The sequence below is a fragment of the Tamandua tetradactyla genome, chromosome 14 (genome assembly GCF_023851605.1).
Source record: "Tamandua tetradactyla isolate mTamTet1 chromosome 14, mTamTet1.pri, whole genome shotgun sequence".
Lineage (NCBI taxonomy): Eukaryota > Metazoa > Chordata > Mammalia > Pilosa > Myrmecophagidae > Tamandua > Tamandua tetradactyla.
Window position 1 is genome coordinate 89,664,088 of NC_135340.1, and position 25,455 is coordinate 89,689,542.

At 36.9% G+C, this 25,455-nt stretch overlaps 1 protein-coding gene across 8 annotated transcripts in view; it reads right to left on the reverse strand.

Moving 5' to 3' along the window:
• LOC143656369 (MAP/microtubule affinity-regulating kinase 3) overlaps window positions 1-25,455 on the reverse strand; it is a 124,914-nt gene that overhangs the window by 58,786 nt on the left and 40,673 nt on the right. For all 8 annotated transcript variants that reach the window (XM_077128452.1, XM_077128449.1, XM_077128450.1 and 5 more), the window contains exon 3: window positions 10,169-10,222. In XM_077128452.1, the coding sequence (XP_076984567.1) occupies window positions 10,169-10,222 (54 nt within the window). The remainder of the gene's footprint in view (window positions 1-10,168; window positions 10,223-25,455) is intronic.

The window sequence follows — 25,455 nt, forward strand, 5'->3', positions numbered from 1 at the left end:
GAGCATCTCTTCATGTGCCTCTTGGCCATCCGTATTTCCTCTTCTGAGAGGTGTCTGTTCAAGTCTTTTTCCCATTTTGTAATTGGGTTGGCTGTCTTTCTGTTGTTGAGATGAACAATCTCTTATAAATTCTGGATACTAGACCTTTATCTGATATATCATTTCCAAATATTGTCTCCCATTGTGAAGGCTGTCTTTCTACTTTCTTGATGAAGTTCTTTGATGCACAAAAGTGTTTAATTTTGAGGAGTTCCCATTTATTTATTTCCTTCTTCAGTGCTCTTGCTTTAGGTTTAAGGTCCATAAAACCGCCTCCAGTTGTAAGATCCATAAGATATCTCCCAACATTTTCCTCTAACTGTTTTATGGTCTTAGACCTAATGTTTAGATCTTTGATCCATTTTGAGTTAACTTTTGTATAGGGTGTGAGAGATGGGTCTTCTTTCATTCTTTTGCATATGGATATCCAGTTCTCTAGGCACCATTTATTGAAGAGACTGCTCTGTCCCAGGTGAGTTGGCTTGACTGCCTTATCAAAGATCAAATGTCCATAGATGAGAGGGTCTATATCTGAGCACTCTATTCGATTCCATTGGTCGATATATCTATCTTTATGCCAATACCATGCTGTTTTGACCACTGTGGCTTCATAATATGCCTTAAAGTCAGGCAGCGCGAGACCTCCAGCTTCGTTTTTTTTCCTCAAGATGTTTTTAGCAATTCGGGGCACCCTGCCCTTCCAGATAAATTTGCTTATTGGTTTTTCTATTTCTGAAAAATAAGTTGTTGGGATTTTGATTGGTATTGCATTGAATCTGTAAATCAATTTAGGTAGGATTGACATCTTAACTATATTTAGTCTTCCAATCCATGAACACGGTATGCCCTTCCATCTATTTAGGTCTTCTGTGATTTCTTTTAGCAGTTTTTTGTAGTTTTCTTTATATAGGTTTTTTGTCTCTTTAGTTAAATTTATTCCTAGGTATTTTATTCTTTTAGTTGCAATTGTAAATGGGATTCGTTTCTTGATTTCCCCCTCAGCTTGTTCATTACTAGTGTATAGAAATGCTACAGATTTTTGAATGTTGATCTTGTAGCCTGCTACTTTGCTGTACTCATTTATTAGCTCTAGTAGTTTTGTTGTGGATTTTTCCGGGTTTTCGACATATAGTATCATATCGTCTGCAAACAGTGATAGTTTTACTTCTTCCTTTCCAATTTTGATGCCTTGTATTTCTTTTTCTTGTCTAATTGCTCTGGCTAGAACCTCCAACACAATGTTGAATAATAGTGGTGATAGTGGACATCCTTGTCTTGTTCCTGATCTTAGGGGGAAAGTTTTCAATTTTTCCCCATTGAGGATGATATTAGCTGTGGGTTTTTCATATATTCCCTCTATCATTTTAAGGAAGTTCCCTTGTATTCCTATCTTTTGAAGTGTTTTCAACAGGAAAGGATGTTGAATCTTGTCGAATGCCTTCTCTGCATCAATTGAGATGATCATGTGATTTTTCTGCTTTGATTTGTTGATATGGTGTATTACATTAATTGATTTTCTTATGTTGAACCATCCTTGCATACCTGGGATGAATCCTACTTGGTCATGATGTATAATTCTTTTAATGTGTTGTTGGATACGATTTGCTAGAATTTTATTGAGGATTTTTGCATCTGTATTCATTAGAGAGATTGGTCTGTAGTTTTCTTTTTTTGTAATATCTTTGCCTGGTTTTGGTATGAGGGTGATGTTGGCTTCATAGAATGAATTAGGTAGTTTTCCCTCCACTTCGATTTTTTTGAAGAGTTTGAAGAGAATTGGTACTAATTCTTTCTGGAACGATTGGTAGAATTCACATGTGAAGCCATCTGGTCCTGGACTTTTCTTTTTAGGAAGCTTTTGAATGACTAATTCAATTTCTTTACTTGTGATTGGTTTGTTGAGGTCATCTATGTCTTCTTGAGTCAAAGTTGGTTGTTCATGTCTTTCCAGGAACCCGTCCATTTCCTCTAAATTGTTGTATTTATTAGCGTAAAGTTGTTCATAGTATCCTGTTATTACCTCCTTTATTTCTGTGAGGTCAGTAGTTATGTCTCCTCTTCCATTTCTGATCTTATTTATTTGCATCCTCTCTCTTCTTCTTTTTGTCAATCTTGCTAAGGGCCCATCAATCTTATTGATTTTCTCATAGAACCAACTTCTGGCCTTATTGATTTTCTCTATTGTTTTCATGTTTTCAATTTCATTTATTTGTGCTCTAATCTTTGTTATTTCTTTCCTTTTGCTTGCTTTGGGGTTAGCTTGCTGTTCTTTCTCCAGTTCTTCCAAATGGATAGTTAATTCCTGAATTTTTGCCTTTTCTTCTTTTCTGATATAGGCATTTAGAGCAATAAATTTCCCTCTTAGCACTGCCTTTGCTGCGTCCCATAAGTTTTGATATGTTGTGTTTTCATTTTCATTCGCCTCGAGGTATTTGCCAATTTCTCTTGCAATTTCTTCTTTGACCCAGTCGTTGTTTAGGAGTGTGTTGTTGAGCCTCCACGTATTTGTGAATTTTCTGGCACTCTGCCTATTATTGATTTCCAACATCATTCCTTTATGGTCCGAGAAAGTGTTGTGTAAGATTTCAATCTTTTTAAATTTGTTAAGACTTGCTTTGTGACCCAGCATATGGTCTATCTTTGAGAATGATCCATGAGCACTTGAGAAAAAGGTGTATCCTGCTGTTGTCGGATGTAATGTCCTATAAATGTCTATTAAGTCTAGTTCATTTATAGTAATATTCAGATTCTCTATTTCTTTGTTGATCCTCTGTCTAGATGTTCTGTCCATTGATGAGAGTGGTGAGTTGAAGTCTCCAACTATTATGGTATATGAGTCTATTTCCCTTTTCAGTGTTTGCAGTATATTCCTCACGTATTTTGGGGCATTCTGATTCGGTGCGTAAATATTTATGATTGTTATGTCTTCTTGTTTAATTGTTCCTTTTATTAGCATATAGTGTCCTTCTTTGTCTCTTTTAACTGTTTTACATTTGAAGTCTAATTTGTTGGGTATTAGTATAGCCACTCCTGCTCTTTTCTGGTTGTTATTTGCATGAAATATCTTTTCCCAACCTTTCACTTTCAACCTATGTTTATCTTTGGGTCTAAGATGTGTTTCCTGTAGACAGCATATAGAACGATCCTGTTTTTTAATCCATTCTGCCAATCTATGTCTTTTGATTGGGGAATTCAGTCCATTGACATTTAGTGTTATTACTGTTTGGATAATATTTTCCTCTAACATTTTGCCTTTTGTATTATATATATCATATCTGATTTTCCTTCTTACTACACTCTTTTCCATATCTCTCTCTTCTGTCTTTTTGTATCTGACTCTAGTGCTCCCTTTAGTATTTCTTGCAGAGCTGGTCTCTTGGTCACAAATTCTTTCAGTGACTTTTTGTCTGAGAATGTTTTAATTTCTCCCTCATTTTTGAAGGATAATTTTGCTGGATATAGGAGTCTTGGTTGGCAGTTTTTCTCTTTTAGTATTTTAAATATATCATCCCACTGTCTTCTAGCTTCCATGGTTTCTGCTGAGAAATCTACACAAAGTCTTATTGGGTTTCCCTTGTATGTAATGGATTGTTTTTCTCTTGCTGCTTTCAAGATCTTCTCTTTCTCTTTGACCTCTGACATTCTAACTAGTAAGTGTCTTGGAGAACGCCTATTTGGGTCTAATCTCTTTGGGGTGCGCTGCACTTCTTGGATCTGTAATTTTAGGTCTTTCATAAGAGTTGGGAAATTTTCAGTGATAATTTCTTCCATTAGTTTTTCTCCTCCTTTTCCCTTCTCTTCTCCTTCTGGGACACCCACAACACGTATATTTGTGCGGTTCATATTGTCCTTGAGTTCCCTGATACCCTGTTCAAATTTTTCCATTCTTTTCCCTATAGTTTCTGTTTCTTTTTGGAATTCAGATGTTCCATCCTCCAATTCACTAATTCTATCTTCTGTCTCTTTAAATCTATCATTGTAGCTATCCATTATTTTTTCTATGTTTGCTACTTTATCCTTCACTTCCATAAGTTCTGCGATTTGTTTTTTCAGTTTTTCTATTTCTTCTTTATGTTCAGCCCATGTCCTCTTCATGTCCTCCCTCAATTTATCGATTTCATTTTTGAAGAGGTTTTCCATTTCTGTTCGTATATTCAGCATTAGTTGTCTCAGCTCTTGTGTCTCATTTGAGCTATTGGTTTGTTCCTTTGACTGAGCCATATTCTCAATCTTTTGAGCGTGGACAGTTATCTTCTGCTGCTGGCGTCTGGGCATTTATTCAGATTTCTCTTGGTGTTGGACCCAGCAAGGTTGTAATATTTTTCTGTGAAATCTCTGGGTTCTGTTTTTCTTATCCTGCCCAGTAGGTGGCGCTCGTGGCACACGTTTGTCTGCGGGTCCCACCAGTAAAAGGTGCTGTGGGACCTTAAACTTTGGAAAACTCTCGCCGTCCTGGGGGTTCGCTAGCCGAAGCGGCTTGAGCCGGCCCAGGGTCCAAACGCAGGGAGGGTGTCCGAACGCAGGGAGGGTTGCTGGTCGCCGCAGCCAGGGAAAGAGCCCGTCCGAATTTCCTAGTCGGCCCTGGGCAACAAGCGTGGCGGGAGGGCGCCAGCGGCAGCGGCCCGCCCGAGAGAGTGCACGTTCCCCGGGAGTCACGGGGTCACCGTTCTCCGCGGCCTGGGGGTTTCCGATCCAATTCTCTCAGTTGGTCCGGGGGCTGCGCGTGGTGTGGGCGCCAGCCGCCTTGGTTTCAGGGGACCGCCTCTCCAATTCTCCCAGCCGGCCCGGGAAGGGGGAAGGGAGTAACTCCGGCCGCTTGCCACCCCGCCCGGTAAGGCCCGCGCGCCTCGGCGATCTCACCCGAGCTGCTTCTCTCAGCCAGCCAGCCGTTCCAGGATGGGGTACGCTGTCTTTTTTATCTCTGTTGTGGCTTTGGGCGCTTTCTGTATCGTTTCTACTCCCCTAGTAGGTGTCCTGGAGAAGAAACTAAGATCCGCGCGTCTTACTAAGCCGCCATCTTCCAGGAAGTCCTCGAAACACAGACATTCTTAATGTACAAATATTCATACATTGTGTATGATCAATAGCTCACAATATCATCACATAGTTGTGTATTCATCACCATGATCATCTTTTAGAACATTTGTATCACTCCAGAAAAAGAAATAAAGAAAAAATTCATACATACCACACCCCTTGTCCCTCCCGCTCACTGAGTACTAGTATTACGATCTACCCAATTTATTTTAACCTTTGTTCCCCCTATTATTTTTTTAATCCATAATTTTTCTCATCTGTCTTTACTCTAGATAAACGGAACATCAGACACAAGGTTTTCACTATCACACAGTCACACTGTAAAAGCTCTATCATTAATCCAATCATCTTCAAGAAACAAGGCTACTAGAACACAGCTCTACATTTTCAGGTACTTCTCCTTAGCTACTCCAATACACCATAAACCATTATATAATGCGTAAGAATAACCTCCAGGATAACCGCTCAACTCTGTTTGAAATCTCAGCCACTGATACTTTATTTTGTCTGATTTCTCTGTTTCCTCCTTTGGTCAAGAAAAAGTCTTCTTAATTCTTCGATGGAATTAGTCCTATCTTGAGGGCAATTCCTCTGGGTGACCAAAGAGAAGGGACAATAAAAAAGATCCAAAGTAGCAACCTCCAAGGGCTGGCTACATTCAGAGAGGTAGATTTAACCTTTATAGTTTCATGTGGTAGGACAGAAAAGAGTGGTGTAAGTTTCTAGAAGGCAGATGTTAATGCAAAGAAAAAAAAAATCTCATAACTAGAGCTGTCCAACATTGGAACAAGATGCGTGGGAAGGAGTGTGCTTCCACTCACAGAGGTATTTAAGGCTGGCTAGGCTAACCAGATAACTTAAACACATTTAAAAAAACATTTTTAATTATCCCGTTGCATGTTACATAGTTGTTTTTAATTAAGCAGTTCCAGTTTATAAAAATACTGCTGCTTAAATCGATATGTGGTAACAATTACGTTTCCACAACCAAGAAGACTGAATATCTCTAAGATAACAAAATCTTAGTCAAAAGAAACCAGGAGAAAGTTAGGAAATCAGTGAAAAGTTTACTATACACCGATGCCCGTATTTTTATAAGAGCCATGGTATTCAAAATCCTTCCGATGTGGCCCAATGTAAGCCCCCAATCCATCTTCCTCCAACCCAAGGCCCTGAACTGTCCTATGCCTTTGGAGGCCCCCATGGCCTGTTGGTGTGGTTCCTTTGGACTGGGTATGCAATTCTACCATGGACATTCACAGAGTACCCACTCTTTTTTTCCACTCTGTCTCACTTGGTGGAAGCTATTTGCACCCTTGGAGGCCTAGGTAAAACCTTACTGCCTGCCACACCAGTTTGCTTATCTGACCCATCAAAGCACACTGCAAAGCCTGGTTCAGAGGAAGACAAAAAGCAAAGCTTGTCAGTGTATACAGAGAGGGAGCTAGGCACAAGGCCGACTTCTCTCAAGTACTTGAAACATTCCCCCAAACTTGAAACTATTAGTCAACTTCTTTATAGCTATTATCAAGGAAAACCTAAGATTAGTTCCCATCCGAGTTTTTATAAATCCTGATTTAGAGAAAGTCTCCTAATTTAACAACCTACAGTCAGACAGCAAAATGGAGTAGAAAAGAGTTCCTACTGTGGAGTTAGACCAAGATTCACCTCTTTGCTCCATCACTTACTAGCTAGAGTTGGGCTATATCAACTTCTCAGAGGCTGTTTCCTCACTGAAACATGAAGATGGTAATATTATTGTGGAAAAGTCTGATAACACCTATAAGTCTATAAAAGCAAGGAAGACACACTCCAATATCTAGTGACAATGAATTCCTATCCTATGTAACTAATATAAAATAGTGATCCTAGAATGTTACCACAAGTTCTTGATCACCAGAGCTGGGACGAGTGTGTTTTCATTTAGAATTCATTAATGCTTGAATCAATGCTAGCTACATGTATCATAGGATGACTATCTATGCATTCATCACTTACTAGTCAGGGGAAGTTACTTAATCTCCTTGAATAACAGAACCTATCTTGTGAAGTCGCAAAGATTAAATAAATTCATACAGGTGAAAAACAGTTTACTACTGTGCCCAGCATATATTAAATGCTCAAAGTTAGCAGTTATTATCAGAAGTAATCTACTGCAACTAAGTTCTACAGAAGAGACCTGGCCAAGAATCTATCATTCAGTTCTTAAGCTTAACGTATTTTCTATGGGGACTGCAATCAGCTAAGGGAATGTCCTCTGCAATGAACGATGCTTAATCTAATCACCAGAAGGTTTTTAAGGAGGACTCAGAAGAGACAATCACTCTTTCTGCTTCAGCCAGCCAGCCTCTCCTGAGAGTTCGTTGAGGACCTTCATTGGAGCTGCCAGCTCACAGCCTGCCCTACAGACCTTGAACTCTACATTTCCACAGTTACATGAGACACTTTAAAAATTTTTTTATTTACAGATATCTCCTGCTGATTCTGTTCCTCTAGAGAGAACCCTAGCTAAGACAGTAGGGCACATAATCATGGCAAACATTTAATGCTCACTATGTACTTGGCATTATTCAAGCCTATTCTAAGTGTTTTCAAATGATAACTTACTTAATTCTCACTACAACCCTATAAGGTGCTATTATTTCCATATTACAGGTGGAGGAAATTGTGAAAGATATAGGGAGGTTAAGTGACTTATTCACTTAGTGATTTTAATTGCATACTACAACCATGCTGTAACCAGTTATTAATCATTTAGAATGTAATCCCAGAATGATACTAAGCAAAACGACCTACAATGCTTCCTCTGAAATAAAAAAAAGGGCATTTCTACATTCCAGGACTTCTTGGGGTTTCAAAATGGGTTTATACGGTTTTCAGAATGGGGGTAGGTAGTTTCAATTTATTCTATAAATCATGTTAACAACTTCTTAAGACTGCATTTTTCCCCCAGTGTATCACTGTTTTACTGCCCTTGTAGAACCTGCAGCTCCAAGATTAAAATCACTCTATTAATGAGAGGTGTTCCTGATACAAGTGTAATACAGCTGTGAACAATAACAAGAAAGGAAAAATGTTGCAAGAACTACTGTTCCAAAAGGGGACAGGCAAGACTCCATGCACATTCTGTCCTGTCCCTGGCGAAGGAACTCAGTGAAAAAAGATTTGAGAAAGATATATAAAGGGTGTTTCTTATTTATAACAAAAGAATATGACTTGTAACCACAATTTTAAATAGCGCCCTATAAAATGAAAATATATCTTACTTATTAATTAACGTGGACAGGTCTGGCTTCACTATAAGTCTTTTGTGGTGTGTGTGTATATACATATATATATATATATACACACACACATTTCATACTTGAACTATTACCACAACAAATTTTAAAATCTAATTAATCTTGATGCAAATATGCATAGTCACACTACCATGCTAATGAGACAATCCACCATAAATTAAAATGATAATGTGACAAATTTGTAATAATAAGAAATAAAGTATAGCAGCAATTAAAAAACCATGACAAAAATATTAAGGAAGGAAATGGGGAAGAAAAACTACAATCAACTCAAGACAATATCATGATAAAATTCTTTCTAGAAAACAGCTCAAATTCCAATTATGTACAGATACACATGAATACAGTGGAAGATTTCTAACATCATAGAATACTGAATCAGATTCCTCAAAAACGTGTTTACAGGTTAATATTAGTTGATGAACACAAAATCTTAATAACCCTTTACTTATTTATTTGTATCAAGTTCTTACCTAGATCTATGAAGAGATAAAAATGTAAGGAAATGGGTACAATTTATTCTTCAGAACAAAGGACTAGAATTTTTGGACCAGTTCCATGCACTACTGAGAACCCCTGAGGTTCTAGTGATACTACAGACTTAAGGTGCACAAAGGACTATTTGTTTAAATAGCATTTTTAGTGCAAAATAAGATCTAGCTCCCTCTCCTCCCTCACAAAGTAAATGGGGCAGGGTCTCAACATTATCATGAATAAATGGAAAATAACAAATCTGCTTTAGGAATGTCTACAGGGCATTATACTTATAATGGCTTACAACTGTGCAGGGCTTTGCAGTTTACAAAGCTCTTTTATATGCATTCTTCATTAATACATTCAACTGTTAGAGGACAAAATGTGCTTCATTTCACAGATGAGAAACCCAAGGTCCAGAAAGGTGACTTGCTAAAGTTAGATATTCACCCAAGTGGCAGAGCCAGGACTTAAATTCAAAATCTCCTGTTCCTAATTTAAAGTGCCTCTACCCTGGCTGGGCCACAGTGGCTCAGCAGGCAGAGTTCTCGCCTGCCATGCCAGAGACTCAGGTTCAATTCCCGGTGCCTGCCCATGCAACAAACAAACAAACAAACAAACAAACAAACAAACAAAAAAGTAAAGTGCCTGTACCCCTACAGTTACTATAGGCCAAATCTAGAAACCAAATAAAGTGTATAAAAAGGGTGTGCAAAATTATAAAATACTGAAGGATCTTATTATGAAAATCATTAATCATTTGCTACTGCACTACTGAAATACCCATGCCCAGGCCCTATCTCAAGCAATAAAATCTACTGTGGTCCAGGCATCATGGGTTTCCAAAACTGCCCAGGTGTCCCTAACATGCACCATAGTTAAGAACGTCTGAACTAAGACAGTACAAACAACAACAGTGCATTACAAATGTGTTTTCAACTCATTCAGTTTTACATGTTCCTTTGACATTAATTCATCATCACTCCTTAATTGGACATGGCCCTGTTTTAAACTCTTGTTTAATGAAATCAAAGCGCTGACTTTCAAGATCTCAGTTTTATCAATCAGAAAGATTCACAAATTTGCATAATCCCAATTACATAAAAATATTTTTTCTTCTATCTTCAACTGAAGGAAAAAAAGCCAACCACTTTTTATATAATACCATATTTAAGTTACATTCATCTGAACAATAGGAGCCTTTACAACACTAAGTATAATAAATAAAATTAACAGTTGAGGTATTTAAAGGATAAATTAGATGGCAATTAGCACTGAAAATTATTTTAAAATAATGTATACTGGACAAAGCTTACCTTTTGGAGACTTGTTGGATTCAACTGAGTTTTGTCAATTATTTTTATTGCAACCTAGAAAAAAATTAATGAATATTTATGGATTTTAATAACTTGGTAATTACAGACTAAATGGTAACATTTTTGTAAATGCCCAGACACGTGGCATTACTAAAAAGCAAGAAAAAAAATCGAAAAACCTAAAACTCAGTTAGTTACAATAAGCCATAATTTATAACCAAAAATAGGGCTTTCTGGAAATGAGAAATCTTAAACTTACATTACTTTTAAGCAAGGTGAAAAATCTCCCCCCGAACAGTGAATCAACACATAAATAAGAGATGGATCATACAATGAAAATACGTCTGAAAACATGGCATTGCAGCAAATTTCTCCTTCACTATTTACTGATGCTTCAATTTGAGGTGACTGTAGTGTGTGAGGGCAGGAATGATATCTATTATATCTTGATTCTGTCCAGAATACTTCCGAGGGTATCTTTCACAGAGTGGGGTGCTTGATAATTGAGTAAATAATTTGGTATTGAATCTGAAAAGTTTTGAAAACATTCTATTTTTTTTAAGAACTAGTGAAGGCCTTTAAGAGGTTAAAGAAGGAAAAGAGACTAGTACCAGACCAATCTGTGAACCAACCAAGTGAAATAAGCATAAACAGGCACCTAATACAGTGTTGGTCCAGAAAGGCATGAGTGAGCGCCACGGAATATACAATACAAGTCATAGGGACATAGAAGACAAAATTATAACTTCTATTTATATGCATTTCTTATCTTTAAAAAAAAAAAGAAAAAATTAGTTAGCCTTGTATAAGTATTCTCAACTGACTGGCTCGTCGTTTGTCACTCAAGGCATACAAGATACTTCTAGGAACTAATGTTCTTCAGAATGCAGGAAGGGATGGGAGTGACCATCAGGGATGAAAGGGAACAAAAATTAAGAGCAAGGCTTTGCCAAGAACTGATGAATAAAACTTAACTTTGTATTTGAGGTCCAAAACCACAATGAACCCACCCAACAAGACTGGTAGGGCAGTGTTTCCTACTGTTCATCCTGCAGAACAAAAATCCAGTAAGATGTGCCACTGAAGAAATGGTCTGTAGCCAAAGTCTAGGGAAAACTCTCAAGAGATTCCCTAGATTCCCTATGCCAAGGACTCTCAACTTACTTGGTCCTGTTTACATTCTTGAAAAACTACTAAACAGCCCAAAGAACTTTTGGTTATGGGGTTATATATAATGATGGATATACCAAACTAGAAAAAAAAACTGAGAAGCTGTAAAAATACATATTTGAAAATTCATTTCAAAATAACAATACCCATTGTAAGTTAACATAGTTTTATGCATTTTCCTAAGTGCTTCTGCATCCAATCTACTGTGATATCACATGTCACGTAGATGCTGAGATGCTGGAAAATTCCATTTTACACTTGCAAGAGGGAGTGAAAAAAGCAAATAATGTCTTAATAGGATCAAAAAAATAATTTTGACTTTGTAGACTTCCCTGAAAGGGATCTCTGTCCAGAAGTCCTGGTATGATTCTCAAGGCATCATACACTAAGCATAGTAACACTACTGAAAACAACAACTTGTTTAACTTGGTCTAAAATCTACATCTACCCAATAATCTTAAATAACTTTTCCTATGACCCCATTAAACCTTCAAAGATACTGCAGCAAGGGAAATGCTGCAGCAAGGCGTCTAGTAACAAGTAATCCTGGAGTGGAAGCAAACATCCAGGAGGAGAAGGAAACAAATCAGAATTGGGGTTGAAGAGAAAAGAGTCAATGAGTGTCAGTGTTTGAAAAAGCAAAGCCAGAATTCGAATTCTCTATTTGGAAAATCTCAGTCTCATTAGGAACTACAGTAAATAAAACAAGAGAAAATACTGGTTGCTGGAATATGCGAAAGCCTGCCTACCTTCTGCATTGCTCAGCTGGGGAGAAGGCATCTTAATTATTTTTACAGTCCTAGAACTCTACACAGCGCACAACAAATGCTCAACTACTGTTTGCTGAGTTGAACTGAAGCTCTGAATACTAACAATCAGTAACCAACCACATACAGTATTAGAGATGGGGCTAGGGCACTGAAGAGATAGGGTTTCTGGGGTTTTAAGATACCACTGGGTCTAAACAATTCATTTCCAAGTCAAATGAATTAATTTTCTTCACCTTTACTTTCATGAGAAGTTTTCTAACATATACTTGGGTCTCTCAATTTCCAAAAAAATCTCTTAGCTACACTGTTCTTTTGTGGCCATCATTCTATTTCCTTCCTTCTTTTCATGGCCAAAACCCTCCAATATGCTGCCTTTCCAGTTTCACTTCCTTCTGAGCTTCTGAGACTTGGTTTTTATTCTCATGACAGGGTTCATGATCACTAGATTCTTCTGGTTACCTTCAATATCTTCCTTTTACCCTAATTATCCTGTGCCAGATAACCTGATTGTGCTCTTTAATATTTTATCTTCAAATACTGCGATTCAAATAATATGTGAAGCATAATCAGGAGCTCAAAAAAGTTTACTCAATTTAGTTGAACTGTAGAAAACAGTCATTCTATCATAAACCGGTATCCCTGGCAAAGTTCCCTGAGGGAGGGGAGAAAGAATATGGAACTATTAAACTTACCATCAGGGAATCCCGATACAATGTCAAACTTTAGAGACACCCAAATCAATACGCCAAGCCCTCGATCATGAGGCTTACTCTTGTGAAGCTTATGTAGGTAGCGAAGAAGCTTAGACTACCTATAGGCACGCCTAAGAGTTACTTCTGAAGGACCTCTGTTGTTGCTCAGATGTGGCCTCAATCTCTCTAAGCTCAACTTTGCAAGTGAAATCATTGTTCTCCCCCCTACAGGGGAGAACAATGATTCCATCCTGACCAAAATTCCATCCTGACCAAAAGGGAGAAAAAAATTGTAACTAATAAAGAATCAGTTACAGGGGACATGACATCCAGGGGTGAAAGTCTCCCTGTTGATGTGGGATCAACAATTCCATCCTGACCAAAAGGGAGAAAAAAAATTGTAACTATTAAAGAATCAGTGGCAGAGAGAGTTCATAGAGAGCCCAGACACTACTCTGGAGGTTGCTCTCACGCAAGCTTCATGTAGACCTTGCTTCCTATCATAACCTGCCAACCCCCAACTGGGACCATTCCAGCCAATCCTGAAGAACACCTAGGACAATATACAAGATTCCACAAGGGTTCCAGGCACCAGAGAAACTTACCAGAAACCTACAACCTCCAGATGAGTCCCTGCACCAGATAAGCCCTGAAACCTAGCCCAGCCTCTCCAGATCTTCAGATAGTTTCATCTCCCTACTCCATATTAGTGACAGATCCTTCCAAAATATTAAAAACTTAGAATTGCCATAGCACAAAACAACCCCAAAGAGAGGTATGGAAAGATCAAAGGTAGTGGAATTATACATAGAAGATAAGACTTAACAAATGAATATGAGTGCTGTATCACTAAATTGATATCTCTTTTAGTCTCCAGTATTTCACAGCAGCTAGAAGTAAAAATCTAAAATTGTGAAACTATAATCCACATCAAACTCTGAAATATGTTCTACAACTAACTGTGGTGCTGTGTTTGGAAATTTATAGCTTTTTTGTATATATGCTATTGTTTACAAAAAAAGCCAACTGTGATGATAAAAAGTAAAAAAAAAATAACTAAAAAAGTAAGTCCTTGGGCGGGCTGCGGTGGCTCAGCGGGCAAAGTGCTTGCCTGCTATGCCGGAGGACCTCGGTTCGATTCCCGGCCCCAGCCCATGTAACAAAAACAAAAAAACGGAATACAATAAAACAAGAAAATGTTTAAAGATGTTTCCCTTTCTTCCTTCCTTCCTTCCTTCTATCCTTCCTTCCTTCTCTCTGTCTTTCCTTTAAAAAAAAAAAAAAAAAAAAAGTAAGTCCTTGATATAGTATAACAGAGAAGATGGGATTTAACAAACGGGTATAACTGCTGAATCATTATATTGATATTTCTGTTGGTCTCCAGTGTCTTGGTGCAGCTAGAAGAAAAAAACGAAAACTCGTGGAACTGTAACCTATACCAAACTTTAAAATCTGTTCTATAAGTGCTTGGGAAAATGTACTTGGAAATTTATTGTTTTTTGTATATTTGTTATATTTCACAACAAAAAAAAAATGACAAAAAAAACCAGTGTCCCCAGAGTGAAACATGTGTATGTGCAACAATGAAGCCTGAGGGGAGAAGCTTCTAATCCTCTTTTCCTCCTAGCTCCCTGCTGGGATGACTCAACCACCAAAATAACCTTGGCTCAGAGTCCCAGCCTGGAGGAGAGTTCAGATATAGCTCAGACCTTGATGTTACCAAAAGAGGAGGCAACTGCAGAGCATTAACTGTTTGAGGTGCCTTGAAAAGGTGGAGAAGGAAGGGGAGACCACTCACTCATCTCTGTGGTTGCAGAGTTGTGGGTGGGGATCGACACACTGCAAAAGCTCAGGGGGGTTCACTAGGAAAGGAAACAGGAGTGACCTTGCCATTGGTTTTGCTGTGTATGTTTCTGGGAAATTCCATTCATTCATCCTCATTCCAGCAGCAAAATGGAAAATGACAGAGGAAGGATCAAGACAGCTCAGACTTGAGAAGGGCTTCCCCAAACATGCCTCAACAGAAAGGTTGCAATAAACTCAATGCTCACTGGAGAAATATTCTTACATTCTACTTCCTGTCAATTCACTACTGGCCAAAAGATTCTAGTATCTTTCACCTCACAGAGGTTAAAGCATCCACAATCACTAAAAACAGCTGGTAAGCCAAACAACTCAAAGAGTTGGTTACAAAATAAAACTTCAAATAAAAATGTAACAACATAAAACAGGAAAGAATGTCAAATTCATGAATTAGAACAAAAGAAGCCAGACACAAAATAATATATACTATATGATTCCATTAATATAGTGTTTAAATAAAAATAGGAAAAGCTCATGTATGGGGCTGGAAGTCTAGAGAGTGGCTACTTTGGAAAGGAGGGAGGACAAAGTAATTAGGAAGAGACAAAGGGGACAGCTTCTGGGACGCTAGTCATAGAGTATTTTTTTATTTTTATTTTTATTAATAAAGCCAATCAACATACAACACGAACATTCTTAATGTATGAACATTCCATACTTGGTATGCAATCAATGGCTCACAATATCATCGCAGGGTCGTATATTCCTCACTATGATCATTTCTCAGTTGTATATTCATCGTCATGATCATTTACATCACTCCAGAAAAAGAAATAAAAAGAAAAAACTCATACATACCATACCCCTTACCCCTCCCTCTCATTGACTACTACCCAATTTATTTTAACATTTGTTCCCCCTATTATTTATTTTTAATCCATGTTTTTTACTCATCTGCCCAAACTGTAGATAAACAGAGCATAAGAACAAGGTTTTCACAATCACTCAGTCACTTTGCGAAAACTATTATCATTAAACAATCATCTTCAAGAAAAATGGCTACTGAAACACAGCTCTACAGTTTCAGGCACTTTCCTCTAGCCTCTCTAACGTAACTTAAATTAAAAAGGGGTTATCTATATAATGCGTAAGAATAACCTTCAGGATAACCTCTTGACTCTATTTGAAATCTTTCAGCCACTGACACTTGATTTTGTCTCATTTCTCTCTTTCCCCTCTCAGTCAAGGTTTTCTCAAACCCTTGATGCTGAGTCCCAGCTCATTCTAGGATTTCTGTCCCAGGTTGCCAGGGAGGATTACACCCCTGGGAGTCATGTCACATGTAGAGAGGAGGAAGGCAGTGAGTTTGCCTGCTGCGTTGGCTGAGAGACAAGCCACATCTGAACAACAAAAGAGGTTCTCTGGGGGTGACTCCAAGCCTAATTTTAAGTAGGCTTAGCCTATGGTTCCATTCTCCTCAGGTCCTGTCATCCCTCCCTACATAGAGTAAATCCTGGGGTCACTTACTACAATCACTCCCTTGCAAACAGTTCTTATAACGTGGTCAAGAAGGCTTTCTTCTGATGATGATGCTGGGTCCCGACTCATCCCCAGAAGTTAGGTCCCACATTGTCAGATAGAGTTATACCCCTGGAGTCATGTCCCACACAGTGGGGAGGGCAGTGAATTCACCTGTCAAGTTGGTTTAGAGAGAAAAGGTCAAGTGATTTTTGACAAGGGTACCAAGAATAGTCTCTTCAATAAACGACGCTGGGAAAATCAGAGAGCCAAATACAAAAGTATAAAAGTGACCCCTACCTCATACCATATACAAAAATTAATTCAAAATGGATTGAAGACCTAACAAGATCTAAAACTCCTAGAAGAAAACAAGGGAACATTTTCAGGCTCTGGTATTCGGCAATAAATTGGGTAGACTTAACACCCAAAGAACAAGCAAAAAAAAAAGATAAAATGGACTTCATCTAAGTTAAAAACTTTTGTGCAAAGGACATTATCAAGAAAGTGAAAAGACAGCTGTGATAGCTAGGTTCAGGTGTCAACTTGGCCAAGTGATGATGCCCCATTGTTCTGCTGCTGTGGACTTAAATCATCGTATGTGAAATTCATCTATGGCTGATTACATTTCCGGTATGCTAAGGGGAGTGCCTGCAGCACTGAGTGAAGGTTTAAAAGAGATTTAAAAGAAAGAGGTCAGCATACTTCATCTCAACATACAAGCTCACACCAGATGTTTGGAGATGCAAAAAGGAATCACCCCAGGGAAAGCTGTTTGAACCCAGAATCTGGGAGGAAAGCCCAGCAGATGTCTACCATGTGCCTTCCCAATTTAAAATGAACTCAATTAAAAAATGGGCCAAACAAGCAAACTCACTGCCTTCCCTCTCTCTACATGGGACATGACTCACAGGGGTATAAACCTCCCTGCCACATGGGACAGAAATCCTAGCATAAGCTGGGACTCAGCATCAAGGGATTAAGAAAGCCTTCTTGACCCAAAGGGGGAAGAGAGAAATAAGACAAAATAAAGTGTCAATGGTTGTGAGATTTCAAACAGAGTCAAGAGGTTATTCTGGAGGTCATTCTTATGCATTATATAGATATCCCCATTTTAGTTTAAGTTATATTAGAGAGGCTAAAGGGAAATGACTGAAACTATAGAACTCTGTTCCAGTAGCCATGTTTCTTGAAGATGAATGTGCAATGATACAGCTTTCGCAATGTGACTATATGATTGTGAAAACCTTGTGTCTGTTGCTTCTTTTATCTACAGTATGGACAGATGAGTAAAAAATATGGATTAAAAATAAATAATAAGGTAACAAATGTTAAAACAAATTGAGTAGATTGAAATACTAGTGATCAATGAAAGGGAGTGGTAAGGGGCATAGAAAAAAAATAGGGGGGACAGAGGTTAAAATATATTGGGTAGATGAAAATACCAGTGTTCAATGAGAGGGAGGGGTTAGGGGTATGATATGTATGAGTTTTCATTTTTTATTTTTATTTTTTTTTCTGGAGTGATGCAAATGTTCTAAGAAATGACCATGGCGATGAATTTATAACTATGTGATGATATTGTGAGCCACTAACTGTATACTAAGTATGGAATGCTTGTATGTTAAGAATGTTTGTTTGTATGTTGTTTTGGCAATAAAAATATTTTTAAAATAAAAATAAAAAAACTTTTGCATGTTGAAGGACATAATCAAGAAAGTGAAAACATAATCTTCAGAATGGGAGAAAACATTTGGAAATCATATATCTGATAGCGGTTTAATATCTAAAATATATAAAGAAATCCTACAATTCATCAGCAACAAAAAACAACCCATTTAGAAAATGGGGGCAAAAGACTTGACTAGGGTGGGTGATGGTGGTGCAGTGGCAGAGTTCTCACCTGCCATGACGGAGACCTGGGTTCGATTTCCGGTGCCTGTCCATGCAAAAAAAAAAAAAAAGACTTGACCAGACATTTCTCCAAAGAAGATAAACAAATGGCCAAAAGCACATGAAAAAGATGCTCACCCTGACTAATTATTAGGGAAATACAAATCAAAACCACAATGAAATACCATTTCACAATATTTTCACATTAAATTGCCAATAAAACTGCAATTATTTAAAAAAAAATTACAAGTGTTGGAAAGGATGAGAAGAAATAGAACACTCATTTTGATTGTAATGTAAAATGGTTCAGCCACTTTGGAAGAGTTCCTCAAAAATATCTGAAGAAAGCAATGACTCAAACAGATATCTGAACACCAATGATCATGGTAACATTATTCCCAATTGCCAAAAGATGGACGCAATCCAAGTGTCTATCAACCAATGAATGGATAAATTAAATGTGGTATACATATACAACGGAATAGTATTCAACCGTAAGAAGGAATGAAGTTCCGATACATGCAACAACATGAATGAACCTTGAAGATATCATATTGAGTGAAATAAGCCAGCTACAAAAGGAAAAAATATCGTATGACCTCTATGATGGTTACGATGATCTAACTATGAAATATTTAAGAATTTACTTATTCCAATATGAAATATTTAGAATAAACAAATTCATAGAGTTAAGAGTCTAGAATATGGGTTACCAGGGGATGGGGTAAGAAATGAGGAGTTATTGCTTAAATTGTAGATTTCTATTTAGGTTGATTGTAAAGTTTTGGTAATGGATAGTGGTGATGGTAGCACGACATTGTCAGCATAATTAACAGCACTGAAGTATATATGTGAATATGGTTAAGGGTAAATTTAGGTTAAATATACATTACTAGAATAATTTTTTTTTTAAATATAGGACTTCATCTGTAAAATGGTAGTATAAATTTAAACTTAGTAATGTGTTTTAGAACAAAAACTATGTAAAATGCCCAAGATGGAATAGGTGTGCAAAAAACTATTAAAGTCAAACTGTTTCTTTGCAACACAAACATTCTAAAAAAAAAAATTGGCAAAATACATGAATAGAAATTTTTCCAAAGAGGAAATACAGATGGCTAAAAAGCACATGAAAAGATGCTCAACTTCACTAGTTATTAGGAAAATACAAATCAAAATCAGAAACGTGATATCACACCTATTACACAGCTATTAAACAAACACAAAACTACAAATGTTGGAGAGGATATGGAGAAACTGGAACACTTATTCACTGCTGGTGGGAATGTAAAATAGTACAGCAGCTGTGGATGACTGTATGGCGGTTCCTCAGGAAGCAACTATAGAGTTACCCTGTGACCCAGCAATCCTACTCAATATATACCCAGAACTGAAAATAGAGAGCAAACAGACATTTACACACCAATATTCACAGCAGCATTACTCACAATAGCCAAAAGATGGAAACAACCCAAGTGTCCATCAACAGATGAATGTATAAACAAAATGTGGTATATATACAGGATGGAATATTATACAGTAGTAAAAAGGAATGAAGTCCTGAAGCATGTGACAACACGGATGAACCTTGAGGATACTACGTTAAGTGAAATAAGTCAGATAAAAAAAGGAAAAATATTGTATGATCTCACTGATATGAACTAATTATAATATGTAAACTCACAGACATAGAATCCAGAATATAGGTTACCAGGAGATAAAATGAGGCTAGACAATGGGGAGCAGTTGCTTAATATGTGCAGAATGTTTAACTAGATTGAACATAAACATTTGGAAATGGACAGAGACGATGGTAGCATGTTATTGTGACAACAATTAACAGTGCCAAATGGCATGTGAATGTGGTAGAAAGAGAAGTTTAGAGTCATGTATGTCACAGGAAGAAAAGTTGGAGGTTAAAACATGGGAAGGTACAACAGTGAATCTTGTAGTGGACAATGCCCATGATTAATGGTACAAATACAAAAAAGTTTCTTTCACAAACTAGAATAAATGTATGACAGTTTTAGGAGATAATAATAGAGGATCTTATGGAGGAAAAAACATACCTATTCCATACTAGGGATTACAGTTAACACTAATATTTTAATACTCTTTCATCAACTGTAACAAATGTACTACACCAATACTGTGGGTCTAGAATGGGAGGATTTGGGTTTTCTTTTTTTACTTTTATTTCTTTGCCAGAATAATGAAAATGTTCTAAAATTCATCATGGAGTTGTATGTATAACTACATGATGATACTGTGAGCCAGTGATTGTATACCTCGAATGGTTTATATGGTGTGTGAATATATCTAAAAATAAAAAAAGAGGGGGCAAATTTTGTGTTATGCATATATGTTACTACAATAAAAACAACAATGACAAAGTGTTTACAACTATAATTGCATAAATTTTAATTCATACAACTGGGTTTATGTGGTTTCTTTCTCTCTTTCTGCACATTAAGTGTAAAGACTCCACCTCCAGATTGTAACAAAAGTATGCTATCATTTTTATGCTTTTAAATTATATCTATTATTTCCAACTGAAGCAAGTTGTTTTGAGAACTAACTTGCTGTTAGCCATTATAGTTGATTTTAAAGAAAAATTCAATTAGCCTTCTCCCCTCAAAAAAAAAAAGAAACTACCATTCAAACCACTCATCATGTTTTGGTACACTATCAAAGAAGAATATCTCCAAACATCTGAAAAGGGTATTTAAATACTCCTCCCTCTTCTAACTATATACCAGTGTGAAGCCAGATTTTCTTAAAATACCTTAACCAAAACAACATACCAAATCAATCTGGATGCAGAAGCAAACCTGAGAATCCAGCTAACTTCTATTGAGTCATACATTAAAGAGATTTGTAAAAAATCAAAACCACGTCACTCTCCTTAACAATTTTTTTGGGAAAACATATTATTTATTGTGCTGGTTTGAAACAATGTATGTACCCTAGAAAAGCCAAGTTTTAATCCTAATTCTATTTTGTAAAGGATGCCGTTTCTTCTAATCCCTATTCAGTATTGTTTCCTTGAAATCATTATTAGATAATTTCCCTGGAGATGTGATTTTTTTTATTTATTTATTTATTTATTTATTTATTTATTTATTTATTTATTTTACATGGGCAGGCATTGGGAAACAAACCCGGGTCCTCTGGCATGGCAGGCAAGCGTTCTTGCCTGCTGAGCCACCGTGGCCCTGGAGATGTGATTTAATCAAGAGTGGTGGTTAAGCTGGATTAGGTATAGGTATGTCTCCATCCATTTGGGTGGGTCTTGATTAGTTTCTGAAGTCCTATAAAAGAGGAAACATTTTGGAGAATGAGAGCAATTCAGAGAGAGCAGAACGACACAGCCACAAGAAGCAGACAGCCCATCAGCCAGACCTTTGGAAATGAAGAAGGAAAACACCTTGTGGGGAGTTTCATGAAACAGGAAGCCAAGAGAGCAAGCTAGCAGATGATGCTGTGTTTGCCATGTATCCTTCCAGGTGAGAAAGAAACCCTGACTGTGTTCACCATGTGCCTTCTCAAGTGAGAGAGAAAGCTTGAACTTCATCAGTCTTCTTGAACCAAGGTATCTCTCCCTGGATGCCTTAGATTGGACAGTTCTATAGACTTGTTTTAATTGGGACATTTTCTCGGCCTTAGAACGGTAAATTAGCAACTTATTAAATTCCCCTTTTTAAAAGCCATTCTGTTTCTGATATATTGCATTCTGGCAGCTAGCAAACTAGAACACTTCTATCACATGTAATAGGGTTATCATCATTTTAAATGAATTAATATATATTTTAAATTTCAGTATTCCTCATCAATTAATAAATATTTTAAATTTCAGAGTCCTTAACTTTAAAGTTTAAAGGAATTGAGACAAAAAAAACTTTGAGAACTGTTGTTTTAACTAATGGAATAGCATGCAACCACAAATGGATAATTATGACATGGCAACATGAAAAACTGCTTAGGATAAAATTCTGAGGGAAAAAAAACCGAATATAAGATTATAATCACAAATATATAGAAAAAAACATGCATACGAATATGAAGAACTACAAAAATGAAAACAGTATTCAGAATAATATGATTGTGGAATTTTTTCCCCTTGTTCTCCAAACTTTCTGCAAAGTTCTGATTACAGTCTTCACAATAAAAATTGTGGCTAAAATATATGATCATTTATCTAGTCTCAAGAAGTTTAGCACACCCAGGATAAAGAATGAAAGTTTTATTATTTTCACAATCGACCACAAATATTTAGTCCTTAAGTTAGAGGTCGAGGATAAAATGAGGTTCAGGACTTAATCTTTGCCCCCACACCTCACACCAGTGTCTACTATAATGTAGGAGACAGGATGCAGATGTGTAAAGATAACAGTACACTTCCACTTAAATAGGAAGGACAAACAGTAAAGGAAAGGAGGTATAAAGGCATAACAGCAAGCTGGCAAACAACAGTAGGAACAAAATAGTTTAATAATTTTTTTAAAGAGAGTGCTGATGGAGGAAAGTAAGTAATTTAGCAGAGGAGAGGAAACTAGAACAAGAAACAACTCAGTATAATTCAGGAAAGGCTTCAGACTTAGAGGCCCCACATACCAAAGGCGGCAAGGGAGGTACAGGACTAAACACATGGTCAAAAATCTGTATACAGAATGTTTGTCACATCCCCACCCCACCAATAATTGCTGGTTCTTAGGGGGCTGGAAATTTATTCTGTGGAGAAACTGCAGTGGCTCGGGGCTCAAGGTCCACAGGCACAGAAGAAGATCCGGATGAGGCATGGAGATGGAAAAAAGGGGATTTAAGTGACAGTCTACCACAGATGGGTAGGATCACCAGCTCCTTCCAGGCAGGAGAACAGCAGATTCTTAGAAAACTAATGGTCCCAGAGAATAAAAGCACCAATAGTAAAACTCTGTGGTCAAACATGCCCAGGGTATGCAAACACATCTTCTGATGAGCTTCTTAAGGTACCACTATAAATACAAGCAGATAACCAGAGATTACCAGAATCAAAAGAAAGTCTCTGTATGAGAGATAAGCAAGAAAGAACTTCAAAGAGAAGCAATGCAGGGAGCAAAAATCTATTTAAAAAAGAAAAAGAAAAAAAAAAAGGCTTTAACATTCATAGGGAGTCAAAAGAAGAAATAGCACTCATGATACCAGAACCAGATACTGAAAAAAAAAAGAATAACAGCGAGCAAAAATAATCAGAGAGTCTCTGGTCCAGATAAGTCCTGAAACCTAGCCATGCCTCACCAGAACATCAGATAGTTCCATTTCCCTACCCTATATTAGTGACAGAACCATCTATATCAAAAATTTACAGTGGCCATAGCCCAAACACCCCTAAATAGAGTGATGGAAAGATCAAAGGTGATGGTGGAGCTATACAGAGAAGATGGGATTTAACAAATGAATATGAATGCTGAATCATTAAACTGACATCTCATTTAGTCTCCAGTATTTTAGAGCAGCTAAAAGTAAGAACCTAAAATTGTGGAACTGTAACCCATGTCAAACTCTGAAATATGTTCTACAACTAACTGTGGTGCTGTGCTTTGAAATTTATAGCTTTTCTGTATATACGTTATTTTTCACAAAAAAAAAGAAGGAAGAAAAAGTCGATTGTGATTATAAAAAAAATTTTTAAGCATCTAGCCTCCTATATTCTGGAGCAGCTGGAAGGAAAAATCTGAGCGGATCACATGGTAGCCCATGACAAACTCTGGGATCTGTCCTGTTATTTGTTGAAGAGTCCTTTGAAAACTATTACTTTTTTATTTTTTTGTTTTGTATATATGTTATACTATAAGTTAAAAATAAAAAAGTATATATGGTATTATACTCTAAGTAAGAAGAGAAAACAAGAAAATACATGTATATTATATGTATATGTGCTTATTTTTGCAAAAATAAATGTATATATGGTAACAGAATAAAGAAATTTTTAATCCAAAAAAAAAAAAAATCAGAGAACAAGAAAGGGGCAGGAGGAGAGGTGTATAGACACACATATACATTTTTAACAGAAAGATCAAATTGAAGGCATCTCCCAAAAAAGTAAAATTAAAACACAGAGATGGAAAACAGATATTTTAAAAAGCAAGCAACTGAGGCTTTTTTTTTTTTGGAGTTCCAGAATAAATAATTATGTAAATAAAACGAAACAACTCCCCAGAACTGAACAAGATTCTCTATATTGGAAAGGGTCCAATGGGCACCTAGGACAATTAAAAGAGCAACCTCTTGGCACCTCACTGTGACATTTCAAAACACAAAGGATAAATGAGAAGATTCTAAAAAGTTTCCAGAAAGGAAAAGTCAAAGTCACATACTTAAGCCAATTACATGGTTATACTCTTACCAATATCTGAAACCCTTTCTAATCTCAATTTTGAGTCGACCCATTTTCCTCCTATCTTTTCAGCTCATTCACTCTGGTACTCCAATAATTGTTTTTGGGGTTTTTTTCTTTATTTTAAAATTTTGAGAGATGCAAATATTCTAAAAATGATCATGGTGATGAATGAGCCATTGATTTTATACTTTGGATGGACTGTACGTGTTTGAAGATCCCACAATAAAAATATTTAAAAATATAAAATAAAATTTTAAGAGAGACACCTCCTGGTGCCTATCCCTTTGCCCTTTCTCTTCCCCATTCCCTTCCTTTTTAAACTTTTAAGTGTGGTAAAATACATATGACATAAAAAACATTTTAACCAGAAAATACTTTGACATTAAGTACATCAGTAATACTGTATAACTTTCACCACTCTTTATTTCCAGACTATAATCAGCATCCCTAACCAAACTTACTCATTACTCTCTACTCCCTCCTCAACCAACCCCTGGAAACCACCACTCATTCTCCTTTCTATCTCTCTGAATTTGCTTATTCTAAGTATTTCATAGAAGAGAAATTATACAGTATTTGTCCTTTTGTGCCTGGCTTATTTCATTCAACATGTCTTCAAGGTTCATCCATTTAGCAGTATGTACTAGCACTTCACTTATTTTTATTGAATAATATTCCATTGTATGGACAGACCACATTTTGTTTAGTCATCCATCTATTAATGGACACTTGGATTGCTTCCATCTTTTGGCTACTGTGAGTAATGCTACAATGAACAATGGTGTGCAAATATCTGTTTAAGTCCCTTCTTTCAATTGTTTGGGGTACATATCTAGGAGTGGAATTACCAGATAACATGTTAATTCTCTGTTTAACTTGCTGAGGAATGGCCAAAATACTTTCCACAGCAGCTACACCACTTCACATTCCCCCAATCATGAACAAGTGTTCCTACTTCTTCACATCTTCTCTAACATGTATTAGTTCCCATTTTTTAAACAGAAGCTATTCTATGAGGTATGAAATGTGGTTTTTGATTTTCCTAATGGCTAATGGTAGAGT